The sequence below is a fragment of the Lethenteron reissneri genome, chromosome 11 (assembly GCF_015708825.2).
Source record: "Lethenteron reissneri isolate LAM-NWPU_2019-01 chromosome 11, ASM1570882v1, whole genome shotgun sequence".
In the NCBI taxonomy this organism is placed as follows: Eukaryota; Metazoa; Chordata; class Hyperoartia; order Petromyzontiformes; family Petromyzontidae; genus Lethenteron; species Lethenteron reissneri.
Window position 1 is genome coordinate 6,867,194 of NC_083789.1, and position 17,659 is coordinate 6,884,852.

Here is a 17,659-nt window from a genome sequence, read left to right on the forward strand (position 1 = left end):
CACGCACACACTCACACGTACACACACACACGTACACACACTCACGCTTACACACACAGGTACACACTCACACACACACGTACACACACACGCACACACACACGTACACACTCACACACACTCACACACACTCACACGTACACACTCACACGTACACACTCACACACACGTACACACTCACACCCGCATACAGCAGCAGCAGCAGTGCGCGTGTGGGGGGTGGCTCCGCTCGGTGCTGCATGCGGCAGCAGCGCGACGCGTCACTGCACCAACCTCGACCGCCTCTCTCGCCTCCTCCTCCTCCTCCTCTGCTGCTGCTGGGGGTGAATGCGGTCAGCGGTGGAGGAGGAGGGGGGTGCGTGGACCGTGGAGGAGGGGAGGGGGGGGGGCTGGTGGTGAGTTTGCAAGGAAAGTGCAGGGAGAGTGAAAAAGAGCGAGGGTGGGGAGTGATGGAGATGTGGTGGGGAGAGAGAAACACGCAGCAGAGATGCAGAACATTTCTGGGGAGGGGAGGGGGGATGCAGGGATGGGAGATGCAGGGCGGCAAGGGGAGATTGAGCAGGGAGGCCTGGGAGCCAGGCAGAAAGAGAATGAACTATGGAATGGGCAGGGGTGAGATGCAGGGAGGCCTGGGAGCCAGGCAGAAAGAGAATGAACTATGGAATGGGCAGGGCTGAGATGCAGGGAGGCCTGGGAGCCAGGCAGAAAGAGAATGAACTATGGAATGAGCAGGGCTGAGATGCAGGGAGGCCTGGGAGCCAGGCAGAAAGAGAATGAACTATGGAATGGGCAGGGCTGAGATGCAGGGAGGCCTGGGAGCCAGGCAGAAAGAGAATGAACTATGGAATGGGCAGGGCTGAGATGCAGGGAGGCTGCGGGGTGATGCCAATGGGGGTAGTTGCACGACGTCTCGCAGGAGGCAAAGATTGAGCAGGGAGGCCTGGGAGCCTGGCAGAAAGACACTGAACTATGGAATGGGCAGGGGTGAGATGCAGGGAGGCTGCGGGGTGATACCAATGGGGGTAGTTGCACGACGTCTCGCAGGAGGCAAAGATTGAGCAGGGAGGCGTGCAGGGAAGTTGGGAATTGGAGATGGGAAAATTAAGCGGGGGCAGGGAGTGCGAGCGATGGGAAAAGAGACGCGTTGAATAGCTGGCAAGGCGACATGCGGGGAGGCAGAAAGACGCATGAGTGTATTGGTCAGGGAGAGCCCTGCTGAGGCTGATCTGGTGAGATAGGAAGAGATTTTGACAAATATTAAAGAGGGTGAGATGTAGGGATGTAGCGATTTATGGAGATGTGTTACGTGGAAAGCGAGATCTCAACGTTGCCAGATATACAAGTACGGAGGATGGGCAGGGAGGCAGGGGATCACGTGGAAAGATCAGGCAGGGTGAGACGCAGGGGGATGGAGAGATCCAGAGCCAGGCCAAGCAGGGTGGGGCGATGGGAGGGAGGAGGGGGGAGATAGTGGGAGACTTGGCACAGGGAAGGATGGAGAGATGTAGGGAGAGATGGAGGGAGGAGGAGGAGAGGGGGGGGGAGGAGAGGGGGAGGAGGAGGTTCGAGCCCAGGATATAGACGCTCAACTCGAGGCCGCTGCAGCAGAAGGAGGAACCTCGCCTTGGCACCATGGAGACCTGCACAGTCATGGAGAACCCGGTGAGACTCCGAACCTGGGCGCACGCATTCATCCCGCCAGACAAACTCCACTCTTCATCACCAGCTACCACCACGCATCGCCATAGCACGGCGCAAAGAGACAAGCGCTTTCGCCACCGATATTGTTCATAATTCCGGCAAATGGCCTGATGAAGCTGGTTGTAATCACCAGCGAAACGTCGTAGTCGAATGGTAAATGTAGTGGATTTACTCTGCAACACACGGCCGTGCTGATTGGTTTTTTACCCTTCTATCTGGCAACAAAAAAAAAAACAATTATCATATTTTTACTGGCAAATGAGGTTCCCATGGTAGTCACTATTCCTCACGTTTTGTTTTCGTGACGGACCTTGCTAATTGGCTGTGTCGGGTGGTGGTGGGGTTAACGACACATTTATATTTACGCAATCTCACCCCTTATTACGAGGCAAGCGCTGTTCGCGATCAGCTACTGAGGGCCGCACGACAACGCAACTGCAGGGGTAGTGTGACTAGGCATGACGACCGACCGCCTTTGTATCCCCCAGTGCTGATGTTGAGACACTGCCGCCAGGCAAAGCGCTCACTTGCAATGCTGGGTGGACTTAAGGGAGATAGAGGCCGAGGACTGGGTCGGGAAATCGAACCCAGACACCCGCATAGAGCCCCTCCGATTAGCACGGTGGGCTACGTACGGTGCGAAAGAAGTTCAACGGTCATACACAGACGCTTGCTGGTACAAGACTTGCCGGCTTTAATAGGTGCTCGCAAACAGCGCTTTCCTCTGCGGTCTATGAAGTGCAACACACACACAAAGATAAATGCATACTCACATTTCTATTCTATACAGTATTCAATTGCTGTTGCAATATTGATTGTACATTTTCATGCATATACAGAACGTATTTTAAACACGAAATTTAATGGAAGATGTTTATTATTTTGTAAGTTAGACCTCTTGGGTCAATGATACAATTCATACAGAGCATCTGCGTATTAGCTATTAGTAATACGTGTACGTGTGTATGATAATATTGACATTAAACAAATATAACGTATTATCTGGATTGCGTGACGCTCTAATTCCCCTTTTATTTTAAAGCAAAAGTCGTGCGGCGTCTTACAATCCGGCAGCTTTGTGTGAGAGCGATGTCATTTGTGTAACTTTATTGACACCTGGCACAGGTGATTACGAACGACATCGTGTTTCAGCACAAATATGAAATAAGATTTCCACAAATTTTTGTTAACGTATAAATCAAGTTTCACTTGATAATGGCTCTCATCTGGCTAACATACATCAGTGACAGTAGTGATTATGGGGGGGTGGGGGGCTTAATGGTAGCTGGAGCTATCCGGGGCCGAGTTCCAGAAAATATTTCCCCTCTCCCCTCCCGCCAACGCTGTCGGAGAGGGGAGGTGGCGGCATTCCGGATCGAGCCCAGATCGTGATGATTGCAAAACTTCAGACGTTGCTGAAGTCAATTCTAGCCACTTTCGGTACTTGCGCTGTGATCGGTGATGGAAATTCCATGTTTCTATGGCGGGATCAAGTATGTCCTTTACCTTATTCTCCGCCACCCCCTGTATTTTAAAGATAAAAGTTGAATGTGCGTTGTATAATCAAACTGCTTGTGTAATATCACATTCGTATAACTTTCTTGACAGCGCGCACACGTTTGGGTTAAAGGGGTTGTTTTCCGGTGCATCCGATAAATCCCGTGGATACGGCCGTCGTGAAACACGGCGAGACGCGCCGATGCTGTTGTGTGAACGAGCCTAGGATCCGTCGCTCACCCCCACACTCCTCACCCATCATCTCGGCTCACCTACCCCACGCCGCCCCACCTGTAAACCCCCTTCTTCCACCTCCCCCCCCTCTGGCCGCCAGATCCTGCCCGTGTCGCTCCCGATTCGTCTGTACCCGGGCTACGTGATCAGCGTGGAGGGCCGCGTGCCGGAGGACTCGGAACGGTTCGTATCGTTCGTGACTAATTCATCGATTGATCGGATATCGTTTTTGTATTGTTTGATCGCGATTGTCTTCGATAACGTCAACCGTCAGCTGTCGGTGGCGACCTTTCAGCGGAACCGTTCATTTTGCCGCAACGGATCGATGAGTGGCCGTGCAATCCACGATGTCATCCTCCCCTGCTCGCCTTGTCCAAAGCGGTGACGCCACGCGTCACGATCTCACACCCACGCCCTCGTCGGGAATGCGCACAGGGCATGATGCGGTGCAACATCCCATCCGATATATGCTCTGGAATCTCAGACTCGTGCACGATCCGATCTTGGACCGATCGCGTCTAATGCATCCTGTCCTGATTCTCAGAAGCGCACGCCAATCCCATTCACTCTGGTGCGACGGGATCCGATTCCGATTCGATATGATCCCATCTGGTTCTCAGACTCGTAAATACATGTATTCAATTTCATCTGATACAAATCCAATCACAGGTAATTGGATCTCATCGGATTATTAGATATGTACACGCTCTGATTAACTCTAAATTTATTTAATCTCTTCTAATTGTCAGAAATGTACGCCATCCAATTAAATCAGATCATTAAGCTCCTGCAACGATTTTATCCATCCATTGTGATTTGATCTCATAAAAATTGTATCCCATTCCGATCCCCAGGCTCGTGCACGATCCGATACAAATCGTATCCGATCAAGCAACAGATCTGCGAAACCTGTTACAAATTCCATGAGACCGGGCCGGGTCCCATCTCAAACTCGCGATCATCTTTTTTTCTTTCGATGCGAGTCCAGACCCGATGCCACTCCTCGTGTTCCACACAAACCGCGCAGGTGCGAATTAATTCACCCGCGCGTGACTTCTCGCAGGGACCCATTAGCTTCAACTTGTTAATTAAAGACGCCGGGAGACAACTGGGCCAGGGTCAACGACGCGGTCCTGGGTCGCATGGCACCCCCTCGTGATACGCGGGGCGCGGCGCGAGGCCCGTTACGGCGAACCCGAAACCACCCGCGCCGATCCAGCGCTTCATTAGATGCCAGGGTTGGTGGGTCACGGAAAGAGTTGCCAAACTCCTCCCTTTGACCGGGCCTGGCTGGGCTGCGTGCGAAGCGGCCACGGGGGGTGAACGAGGCGACACGGCAAGTAGTGGGATCGTGAGCCCGTTGTGTGTAGGCGACCTCTTTGTGAGTGCCCTCTCCTCGTATGTATAGCAATGCGTGGTGGGGTTTTCTCCGGGTACTTCGACTTAACTCCTACACTGAAAAAAATAATCGTAATAATAATGATAGATTGTTGTTATTATTTCAAACAATCGGCCAACATACCCAGGGTAACAAGACCCTCCTTAAAACGAGTCTTGAAACTCAAGCGATGCTTTCCTGGATAAATGCCATTCTTAGGACTGCATTACTAATTATAATAATCATGTTACATGCGTGAGGCCTTCATCCAGCAGTGGATTGACCGTGGCTAACAATGGCGATGATGACATGCGCGTGCACTGTAACATCTTCTGGTGTCCGTCAATTTCAATGCTGCCCGAGGACTTGCGCACGCCTTGCGAATCGTGGTGGTTATTTCGAACATACTTCACAATGCGGTTCAGTGCGGGGTTGGTGAAGGGTGGTGGTGGTGGGGGGGTTACATTTTGGCATGTGAAGGAACACAGGAGTAGAGTACAATTATTCGTTTTGCCACACTATCCACTGTTGCCAATAACGTACTGTAACAATACACAGTACACGTGAGTAATTATTGATTAGCGTAGCGTTCTTGACGCAAGCATGGCGGTTTTACTCTGACCACAGGATGCAGGATTCACGTTTATTGAGCATCTCACGTTCAGGCCACGTTCAGAACGTTTGACAGCTTGCCATTCATCTGCAATAATACACGACGGGTATGTGGAGCGGTGGCGCAATGGTTAGCGCGCTGCGCTATGAACCCGGCGACATTTGAGTTCGATTCCCAGCCGTGGCGAGTGATCTCTGTGAACCGGTCCTGTTCTGGGGTTCCCCATCCTACTTCTTCACCAACGCACTCTGCCCAGCGTGGTGAAGTATGGTCAATCAAACCCCTCTTCCCCCGTGACCGACACGGGCGGAGGCCTTCATCCAGCAGTGGATTGGCACGCGACTAGACGCAGTTCGCTCCCCGCCTTGGCAGCGCTGCTCAAAGCGCAATTAACAACGCACTGCACACACCCGTCAACGAGCCTGTGGTCTTAAAAGGCTAAATATATGCGGCATATAACAGGCGACGCTTCAAGCAAACGGCGCTTTTTAAACCGTGCCACATTAGATCGTTCCACGTCGTTTGGTTCGAGTCGAGTGCTTATTCTGTACCCACTCCGCCCTAGACCAAGGGGAGTGGGCAACCGAAATAGCGAGAAGAGACAATTTTTTGTTTGTTTCGAATATGGTAATAGAAGAAGAAGAAGAAAAAAAATCCAAACTCGATATTTCAAGATCCGTGCTGCGTGTGAATACGAGACGGTGGGTCCCTTGGTAAAGTAACGTCACGGAGCGGTCCTTGGAGAGAGCTCGCACGCGGCGCCCGAGTCGCAGGTTGACCGAGACGTGCCCTGGACGAAATCTTGGTGAAGTATAATAAGTTCAAGTTCATTGATTAGGTATAGCCCTGTGAGCCATTCGGCTCTTGAATCGGGTGCAACCGCAACAAACAAAAAATAAAAACATGAACAAGAAAACATATTAACGTGAATATGTGACTAAGTGCAAACAGAAAATCCAAGAAAAGACAGCTAAATATTGCAGAAAAAACACCGTACACCAACGCTGTGTGCAAAAATCCCAGTGGGATGCAAGTCAAACAACAACAACAACAACCACAAGACAACTGAGATTAAGGCCATCACTCTAACTCTGTACTACAACAAACAAATATGGCTAAACCAATACACTTTTCGAAATCACCAAAATAAAGCTATGAAAGCAATGAAAAAGCAATCATAGGAACTGTGACGGAATTTTCACAATAAATGGCATAAACAACATGTACTACCAAAACCCTGCAGCCATAGCTGGCTGCATGAGTCACTCCACAACAGCAGGAGCATCAATCGGAGTATTATAAGTACAGTCAAATAACCCCCACGACGCGCGTGGCGTAGAGCAAAACTGCCACGATTTACGACGATGGACGGGCCATCGCTCACCGCCACAAATGGCAAAGAGATCATCAACTCTGAGCACTGGTGACTAACAAGGGGCGAAATCGCTCTGACTGACGCCTCTCTGTCTCGCTGCTTGCATCGGTCACAGCAATTGCTCACGGCGTATCTAAAGGGCGATCTCGGGACGAGAGATAGTACCGCGATGCAGTTCCTCGGGAACTCTTGATGGCCTGTTGCGCTATGCGCAAAAGGGCTGTTATTGTGTTTTATTTTGTATTTGCTGGGTGGGGGGCAGAACCGGCCCTAGACCTTGGGGGGCCCTAAGCAAAATTTGGTTGGAGGCCCCTTTGATGTATGATTTTTTTCACCCACTAGCTAGCAGTGACTCTAGGGAGCCCTCTGCTGGCCACGGGGCCCTTTGCAATTGCAAGGGTCGCTTAGTGGCTGGGCCGGCTCTGGTGGGGGCAGGACGAGTGGTGATGGTTCGATCCCGTGTGTCCCCCCGTGTGCCCCCCCCCCGCACCCAGTGCCGGATTATCCTCGTAGCAAAAGAAGCTACTACACATGTCGTAGCTACGGGCCCCACACTTTCAAGGGCCCCGCGCTAAATGTTTTCAAGCTATCAATTCCGGTTCAGTGACTCTGTACTTGCTCTATTACTATAGTCCTATACCGCCTTCAACTTTTACGAACGACTGGGTGTTTAAGGTCAGCGATTTGTCGTATCATCTGACTGTATAGCAAACGAAAACATCCAATTTCTTTACTATGCAAGTAAAAAAATGTGTGTTTTAATATTTACGTGTTTTTTATTTATGTAGAGCCCCGCAGCAGCTTAATCCGGCACTGCCCCCCCCACCCCCACGCGCCTGCCCCAGGTTCGCTGTGAACCTGTGCGCCGCTGAGGACGTGGCTCTGCACGTGAACCCCCGGTGGGGTGCCGACTCGGGCTCCCAGTGCCTCCTGGTGCTCAATTCGCGCGCGGGCGGCGCGTGGGGACGCGAAGAGCGACTCGCGGCCGCCCCGTGGTGCCGCGAGACCGACTTCAAGTTGTCCATCGCCGTGGACGACGAGGGCTACAAGGTGAGCGGTGGAGCCGTGGGGGGTAATGGAGCGCTCTGAACGCAAGCTGCGGGCATGGATACCGTGCAGGAGGAAAAACAATCAATGTGTCCATCGATGTTGCATGGTTACGCTGTGAGGGGATGTATATAGTGGTGATTGTAGCCTAGCGCAGTGTTCCTCAATAATTTTCAGAGGGGGGTGGGGGGTCGGGCACTTTCGCCGATAAGACATCATCAGTGTGAGGACCGCCACACATTGGACATCATTTCTGGGTTTGACATCAGCACGATGATGATGATGGGGTGATGTTCTCACGTGTTGTGTACTGTCGGGGGCTGCACGTCAGGGGCCGCACTAAAGGTCACCAGGGGCTGCCAGTGCCCCGCGGGCCTTGCAATGAAGACCACGGGCCTAGCGGGTTTCAAGCCATTCAGGGGGGAGGGGGTGGGGGGTTGGGTGGACGCAGGCTGCGGCATGTATACCGTGCAGGTGAAGTTTCTCGAGCTGATGTTGGGCACTGGGGCCAGTGGTCTTGATTGGGTTGGGGTAGGAGGGGGGGCACCCTAACACACTCTTACACTCTCTCAAACAAATATAAAGAATCCCCGTATAGCCTTAACATACTTTGGGCCAAGTGCAGTTAGCTCGCAGCTATGAAGGCCGGCACTGCACACGAGGGGGTGGGTGGCCAGCATCCACGCCCAAGTGGCGATCTTTACACACCGCACCAGGTACTCATTTGAGGCTGAGTCGACCTAGGACCGATTCAGATAATCGATGGGTGCAGCGCGCGAACCCGCTACACTACTACTCCCCCCTCTCATACCCCCTCTCACATTCCCTCTCACACACCACACGTTCTCCCACTCGACACGCACACACGCACACTGCCTGTCACCCTCCCGACCTCTCCCACACGCAGGTCCTGCTGTGCGACTCGTCTCCCGTGCTGGAGTTCGCTCACCGCTGCGCCCTCCAGACCGTCGACCGCCTCGAGTTGAAACCCACGGCCCACGTGTCGCTCCTGCGAGTGCTCGCCCCCGCCTGTACGGACGTGAGTATAATATGGACACATTTTTATTTTTTTTAACCAACTAAGGTCCACTTGAGCTACCTATAGAGCTCTTTTTTCAGGAGCGACCTGGGCCACAAATGATAGCTCGACGAAGTGGCGGAATGGACAGTAGCCCAAATGCTCGAAATGCATGTTGATTGTAAATGTGGAGGGGGAAAAAAATTGGAGGACCCGGAGGAAAAATCTACGCAGCCAAGGGGAGAACATGCAAACTCCAAATATACAAGCGTCAGCTTCGGGATTGAACCTACGACCTCCTGTATACTTGGCGAGGTAGTTAACGTCTCGCCACCGTGGCACCCACCCACCGCCACTACTCACTCATCCCGGCCTCTCTGTTTCTCGTTTAGTGGGGGTGCCGGTGTATTTGAAATCACGGCGAATATCGGAATTCCACGGGACAGCCACTTGACAGTTTCGAAACGCGGCAACTTTTTTCGCTTTCCTCTCGGAGAGAGAGAGAAATTGCTCAAGAGGTGCGAGGAGGTGAGCTGGAAGGCAACAGCCACGCCGGTGAAGCCGGTGAAGCCGGTGTCCACAATTGGCCAAGCTCTGCGGTCCTGTGTATATGAAGGTGTTTTCGGCCAATTAGTGAGTATTTATACGTGGGCAAAAACCGGAAAACCCGGAAAGAACCCGCGCGCGATGGGGCAAGACTCAAACCAATAAAGTGTACTCACGAAACTGGCGAGGTCCTCATTTGCCGTACTGCCCTCCGTTGGCGAGCCAGGGTCTGGAACCTCGACGCCCTTGGGAAGGGAAATTCGCAGCATCTGTGCGATGATCCAGCAACACTCGCTGCCTTTACAGTGCTGGGTGACAGGCCGCACGGTGTATATAGTCACCACCGCCCGGACTTTTATAACTTTGTCTCTTTTAGAGATAAACGTGTTTGCACGCGAGAATGCTTGGGGTTAACACGCGTCATCTCTGCTTGTCTCCCTGTGTCCCCCGGTGTCTCTCCCTGTCTCCGTGTGTCTCTCTCCTCATCTCCCTGTGTGTCTCTGTGTCTCTCTGTATCTTGCTCTATTTGTGTGTCTCTCTGTGTGTCTCTCCTCATCTCCCTGTGTCTCGCTCTATTTTTCTGTCTCTTTCCCCGTCTCCGTGTGTCTCCCCGTGTGTCTCACGATGCCAGGAGGAACTCCCTCCGCCAGTGACTCCGGACAGCGGCGATTTATCGGTAACGGGATTGAACCGGGACTCTAAACATTTCATTACATTTTTCTTGGGTCTTTTGGTAAAGTCACGTAGATAGGTTCAAAGAAAATAATCAAATATAACACAAAACTACGACATTTCGATTGCAAGGCAAGCGGTCGTCTCCCTTTTCTTGAAGTCGACCGCTCGTGTTGCAATCGAAACGTCGTAGTTTTCTGTTATTTTTTATTATTTTCTTTGAACCTATCTACGTGACTTTACCGAAAGACCCAAGAATATGAATTCTTGCAGTCACGAAAGCTTTAAGTCAAGATTGTATTACATTGACACAGTTTATCTTGCATTGAACTGCATTGCTCTTCATAAACACACACAAATACAAAGACCCCCGTATAGCCTTTAACAGACTATTGGGGCAAGGGCGCAAGTGATCTTAAGTGAGCACCTATGAAGGTCGGCACGACGCACCCTGGGACGATGTGGCTAGCACCACGCCCGGCCGCCTTTGTCTCGCCAGTGGCGATGTTTTACACATCGCACCAGGTACTCATTTGAGGCTGAGTCGACCTAGAGGAGGCCCAGGATCGGTACAGATAATCGTCACTGGTGTTGGCCGTGAGCGAGAATTGAACTTTGGTCGCCGGGTTCGTAGCACAGCGCGATAACCGCTGCACTACCGCTCCTTCACCCACCTACTCACTCACCCACCCACCCGCCCATTCACCACATTGCAGGTCACTTACACTGCTCTTCAGTGTCCCTGCACTTGCACTGCTCCACTGTAAAATTCCATCCCAACATCATGAGCATCATCGTCTCTTTTGCAATAAATAATAACAATAATAACCGTGTTTAATTCAAGAAACGTGCTCATCCGTATCCGTCACGACTTCGAACGGTGCCGTTTATCTGCCGGCCCGCTTTTGGGCCCCGTGCTCGACAAACTGTTGCATCTCTCCGTTTCGCCCGCAGCTGCAGGATGCCGTGTCGAACTTGACTGTGGCTGACACGCCCGAGGAAGGAGGACCCGAAGCCAAGGAGGAGGAAGCCGGCGTCAAGCAGGAGGAGGAACCTGCGAAGGAGGAAGAGGCACCCGCGGTGGAGGAGAAGGGATCCGCGCCAGAGGAAGGTGGAGCTGGGCAGGAGGCAGAACAGGAGCCGGTGCCCGAGGAGGAGAAACCCGGACCGGAGGCAGCGCCAGAGGAACAGGGACCTGGCGAGCAGGGGGGCGAGGGAAGTGGAGCCGCAGAGGGAGACCTGGGCGAGGAGGCTGGAGGGGAGGTCGCTGCGGATGCGGAGGGAGAGAAGAGCGCGGATGCTGCTGCTGCTGTAGAGTTGGTGGGTCACGTGGAGAGCTGTGAGCACCTACTCGTTGTAGCTCCGTGTGTCGACGCAACTCTCTCGGCCTCGTGCCTTAAATCAAACTGTGAACTATTTTTTTTATTTTACCGTATTGGGTTAGGCCCACTGAGCTGTATAGAGTTTTTTTTTTTACAGAAGCGACCTTTATAGATGTCTTGCTTAGCGCGTCACGTGGAACTCAACGCGAGCCCGGTACACAGCACCGATCACAAAACAAGAAGAGGGTTGGGGGGGGGGGGCCGGATTAAGATGTTGTAGTTCCCTGGGCTACATGCACTGTGAGGCCCCCAGTAATATTTTTCAAAGGAAAACAAAGTTCAAGAAAAATGAAAATTTATTTTCACAAGACTAACAACAAATAAAATTCAGCGTTCACAAATGAAATAACTTTTCACTCTAATCTCCGGAGGCCTCTCCAGCCGGCGCAGGCCCCTGGGCTGAAGCCCCCGCGACTCGATCCGGCCCTGGGAGGAGGGCAAACATTCCGCGAGCAAAATCGCGGGATCGGCGCGGCTGTGCTTGGTGCAGAGGGCTGCCGCATTGGGCTTTCTGCACCACGCAGGCGGGGAGAGCCTCTAGCAGAGAAGTGAAAGTTCACAATGGGGGAGGGAACGCTAAGGGGGGGGGGGATATAGCTGACGTCAAAGGGAGACGGGAAAAAGGAGCGGAGGGGGAGGGAACGAGGTGGATGGGTGGGTGGGGGTTGGAGGGGAAAGAAAAACCACGTGGGACGGGTTTAACAATCATCGGGTGCGCGCAGCGTGGAACGAGTTATTTTTTTAGTATTTGTCGGGGGGGGGGGGGTCTGGTCACTCGTTCCGTGTCGGGGGGGGGGCGGTCTGGTCACTCGTTTTCTTCCTCTCCCCCGCAGAGCGTCCCGCACGACGGCGTCATCGACGGAGGCCTCCACCCGGGATGGAGCCTCACCCTGGAAGGCTCCGTGCCGGCTGAAGCCAACAGGTGCACCGACGGAGCCCCCGGCGTTCCCACGCATGACCCTCCCCACCCCCCCAATTCCCCGCTCGTCTGTAGTGGCCTTTGACTTTTACCGGGGCTTGCAGGGCGACGCACAGCTTGTGCCTTGCAGCAGGAATCCCCTGGGTTCGATTCTTGACTCGGGCGCGCCTCTGCGTGGACTTAGGACGTTCTCCCCTTTTCTGCAGATTGTGTGAGTGAGTGTGTGTATAGTCTTTGGTTCTTTCGGTAAAGTCGCGTAGGTATAAAATAAAATAAATCACGACGTTTCGGGCACAATACAAGCGTCCATCATCATGCTTTCCCATCTGATGACGGACGTCGTGATTTATTTTATTTTCTACCTACGTGACTTTAGCGAAAGAACCAAAGAGTATGGATTCCTGCAGCCACGGAAGCTTCAAATCAAGAGTATATGTATGTAAATATGTTGAACTTCTTTCGCACCGTACGTGGCCAACCGTGCTAATCGGAGGTGTGGGAGAAGAACAACAAACTAAACACAAAAAGTAGTTCTCAAGAAATACGTTTTGAAACTAGATTTAAAAGTTGCACAGCTCCAAGGGCTTCCAAATATTGCAAGCAAGAGCATTGCAGACGGCTGCAGACGGCTGCAGCAAGCGCATCTGAAAGTGCGCGATGCAGTGACCGTCATTGTTCTGTGGTGTGTGAATGAGTGCCGTTGTGTGAGTGTGCTTGAGTTTGTATCTTCTCCCCCCTCTTGTACGTGGATTTCCTCCGTGTTCTCCGGTTTCTTCCCATAGCTGCAATATTCACAGTTTCAATGATATTGGCCAGAGCATCCATCCCATTGCTGAAAATGTAACCTGCATAGAACTCGGCACAGCGATATCGCCCCCTACTGCGAAAACCTGGCAGGACCATCCTGAAAAAAGTGTTGAGACTCAGTGAATCTTCCTGTGTCTCCGTATCCCCATGTTCCCATGTCCCTGTGTCCCCATGTCTCTGTCTGTGTCCCCATGTCTCTGTGTCCCCATGTCTCTGTGTCCCCATGTCCCTGTGTCTCCGCATCTCCGTGTCCCCGTGTCTGCGTGTCTGCGTGACTCCGTGTCCCGGTGTCTCTCCCCCAGGTTTGCCGTGAACCTCATTGGGGAAGGCGGACAGGACATCGCTCTGCACGTGAACCCGCGGTTCAGCGCCGACGGAGGAGGAGCCCTTGTGCGGAATGCCAAGATTGGGGGTGCGTGGGGGGCCGAGGAGCGAGAGGGGGTCAACCCCTTCACTCGTGGGGAGACATTCACGGTGAGCACGATGCCGCTGTCCTATATCACTGCCTCTCTCAGGTCTCTCTTGCTCTGTCTGGGGCGCCGCGGTGGCGAGGTGTTGTCTCCCTCGCCTGGTATGCAGGAGGTCGTGGGTTCGGTCCCGACCCTCTGACGCCAGCTGCTGTATATTTGGAGTTTGCATGTCTCTCTCCTCGTGATCGCGTGGATTTTTCTCTGGGTCCTCCAGTTTTTCCCTCCACATTTAGAATCAACAAACGTGCATTTAGAGTATTTGGCTGCTCTACATTTTCACGTGATGATAAGCCACTTCGTTGAGCTGTCATTTGTGGCCAGGTCGCTTCTGAAAAAGAGCTGTATAGCTCAGCGGGCTTTATCTGGTGAATAAAAAATAATTTATAAATTTTGAATAGTTTTGGTTTAGTCGGAATCTCTGTTTGTCTGTGTGTCTGCCTCTCCGTCTTCCCATTCTCTCTATCTATCCTGAATCTATGCCTGTCTGACCACCTGCCTGTCTATCTGCCGCTCTGTCTGTCTGTCTACAGCTGGAGTTGAGCTGCGGGGAGTCGAACCTTGCCTTGAAGGTTGGGGGCGAGCCCGTGTGCGAATTCGCGCACCGCGTGGGCGAGCTCGCCAGCATCACGGCGTTCCACGTGGAGGGCGACGTGACGCTCACAGCCGCGCGGCAGGGCGACCTCTAGGGCTCCCATCCCGCCCTGCACCTACAATCCCAAAACCTGAATTTCGACCCAAACCCGAACCGCCAACTCCAACACAATCCAAATGCCTTTCAACTCGTATCCAGAGCCCCGCCACCACTAACCCCCACCCCCCACCCCGCTCTCTCTTTATTTGGACTTCCAACCAGGGCCTTAATTTCACGTGTCCCGGGTTGGCGACCGAGAAATAATTGATGCACCCAGCACACCACATCCAGTATACCTCTTGTTACACCCGTGGGCATTATCGCAAACGAGATGCTGCATATGAAGGGATTATCCGGGTAAAATGTTTTAAGTGACAAGCAACACGAGGCCTTCGCTCGTCCCCCAGCGACCCAGAAATTAAGCCCTGCCTCCAATCATAGCAAGGGCATTCTGATCATTTCTTGATAAACAGACCCAAAGAGCCTTTTCCCTAAAACCTTGGATCGTCAACCCTCACTAGACCCTTCCTATCCCTCCCTGGTTCTCTAACCCTGACCCACAAATCATCACCACGCAGCTTTTTGCCTCCGGCCCATAATTCCCGAATGCCCCCCCCCCCGTCCCCTCCATGAAAGTCCAATTTGAATGTCGGATCCTATCACTGTTCAAGAAGACGATCATCCCTTTAGCGAAGCATGAGTGCCCCCTGAACCTGCGGTCACTGCGAAACAACTGACTGGGTTACCACCACCGTGGAGATGGAGCGACGAATTAATTGGTGCAAAATGGATCGTTGCACCGTTAGCGTCGCAGGGGACGGTGACGGCTTGGGGGAGGCCTTCATCCAGCAGTAGAGTGAGCATGGCTGATGATGATGAGTTAATGTGGTTGAGGACCTCCCCAATTTTGTACTGCACATGTGGGGTTGTTGTGGTTGACCATACTTCACCATGCTGGTCATCGCGGGTTGGTAAAGGTGGGGCACATTGGCGTTGATGCATAGCTACGCGGGACAACAATTTAATTTGCCGAACTGCCCTCTGCCGCCAACCGCGTGGCCCCCGTGGCAGCCTATAGCACCTGTTATGCACGGTGGTGGTCGCCCATTCAAGCGCCGGCACTATCCAGGCTCAGCCATGCTTAGCTTCGGAGATCTGACGAGATCGGGCGCATTCCGGAGTGACCTGGTCATCAGCCGAGTGGGTGGATGTTGCTGCTGTGCTTGGCAACCACGGTGAGACAAATATGGAGACTCGATTTGTCGCAGCGTCTCGTTTTCACGCCAGTGTGGTTTGCGACGGTACCCCGAATGACAACAACAGATGCTCTGTGTTCACCTGGGAATGCCTCGCCGAGTCTCGAGAGGCGTTGTCAGGAGGGTCCTGCCGCACTGGGATCTTTGGATAATTCCTTTAATGAGAGTTTGGCTTCGTGCGGGAGGAAACCAACCGGAGAAAACCCCATCACAAATACGAGGGCACAACACTCAAAAGCTCCACACAGAAACGGATTCTCGAATCCGTTTCTGTGCTACTATCTCTTGGCCGCCTCACAACCCAAGCTGACAACACCTGGTGTTCTCAGGCAGAGTCTCTCATCCCCGTACAAACCAGGCTGAGTCACAGCTTAGCTTCCAAACAAGTAACGAGTATCTGGCGCACGCGTGGTTTGTAAGACGCTCCGGCAAGTAAGACTCATCCTCGCCATCCTCGTGCCTGGTGTCAATAAACTCGCACAAATCTGGTCACACACATGAAGACAAAGATCACGGAGGGGTTAGTGCGTCTCATAACACTGGTCAACACACTTTTTCTGGCATAAGGTATTCCAACGGTTTCTAATGTAATTTTGGGGTGCCGATTCCAAATCTGGCATCAGTTTTTGTCTATCACATCAGGTTTTTGAGATATCAAATAGTGCATTTTCAATAAAAACTGCAGAAGAAAAATATTAAATAAATGTGGATATCTACATAAAATGATATTATAAACACACTATCCTAAAAATGCAGCACCATATTTTAACACTAAAGCAGTCACTGACTCGCAACAACTTGCAATCATAAGTGACAGAGTTAATTTCGGGTAAAATCAATGAAAATGGGGTATGCCGATAGCATAAAAATGAGATGCGATAGAGCAAATCTGAGATCAGATTTGGAATCAGCACCCTGCCATTAGTCTAAAACAGCTGCAAAAGTCCAGGCCAGAATTTTTTTTGTGTTGACCAGTGAATCGGGAGAATGCGGCACACGCGATGGGTTTTCTCCGGGCATTCGTGTTTTCTCCAAAGTTGAACAAAAAAATGATACCCCGGCAAGAAATTGCCCCAAAACTTCTCAAGTAGTTTATTCTCATAGAAACCCCCCCCCCACCCCCCCCCCGAGTCTCTTCAACGAGGTGGTTCCTGCGATTGTGCTACAAAGCAGTTGTTACACAGTGCCGGGACGAGCACGTGTTCTCGTGTAAAGGGATGACGTCTCGAACTGTCACATTGAATGGCAATGAGCTGTGATCGCCTTTGGTGATGAGAGAATGGCAGCTTGATTGCTTGAATAAACCCATTACAGTGATCCCGCTCCAAGTGTCCGTGAGAATGGATGCTGACACAGCAGCATTGATGAGCTCGTTAAACGTCACACACACCCACACTGATCACTTAGCACCCAGTGTCACGGGCAAGAGTGTCGAATGGATAAATATGCATCACAGATTAAGGTACGGATCGTGTGTGTGTGTGTACCTGGTGAGGTGGTCTAAACATCGCCACTAGGGAAACAAAGGCGGCCGGGCGTGGTGCTGGCCACCCACCCCCTCGTGTGCTGTCATAGGCGCTCGCTAACAGCACTTGCCCCAACAGTCTGTTAAGGCTACACGGGGGATCTGCGTCTTTGTATGTGTCACACGTGACGAACAGAGCGCCGAGTCAAACGCTAGGCAGAGATATTGTGCGCGTGAGTGTCTGTTGAGAGGAGCGGTGGCGCAGAGGTTAGCGCACTGCGTTCCGAAACCGGCGAGTCGAATTCGATTCCCATTGACGATTATCTGAATCGACGCTTTGCCTTCCCCTAGGTAGACTCAGCCTCAAGTGAGTACTTGATGCGTTGTGCAAACATCGCCACTGGGGAGACAAAGGCGGCTGGGCGTGGTTCCCGCCACCCACCCCCCTCGTGTTCTGTCCCGGCCTTTATAGATGCTACTCGCTAAGGGGCCGCCCATAAATGACGTCACGCACCTAGAGGGGGGGGTCAGACATTTGTAATGATGTGTGACGAGGGGGGGGGGGCGTTGAGAAATGTGACGTCACATCAAAATGCGCAACTTTAAATAAATATAGAACTATGTTCTTGGTTCTTTCGGTAAAGTCAC

General features: G+C 52.3%; 1 protein-coding gene across 1 annotated transcript; it reads left to right on the plus strand.

Annotated features, from left to right (window-relative positions):
* Positions 1-1,548: 1,548 nt before the first annotated feature.
* On the plus strand, positions 1,549-16,863 carry LOC133341377 (galectin-3-like). The gene is made up of 9 exons (XM_061549932.1): positions 1,549-1,662; positions 3,533-3,615; positions 7,644-7,848; positions 8,753-8,884; positions 10,041-10,085; positions 11,036-11,401; positions 12,297-12,385; positions 13,492-13,663; positions 14,190-16,863. The coding sequence occupies exons 1-9, from the start codon at positions 1,633-1,635 to the stop codon at positions 14,343-14,345; spliced, it is 1,278 nt and encodes a 425-aa protein (XP_061405916.1). The 5' UTR covers positions 1,549-1,632; the 3' UTR covers positions 14,346-16,863.
* The last annotated feature ends 796 nt before the right edge of the window (positions 16,864-17,659 follow it).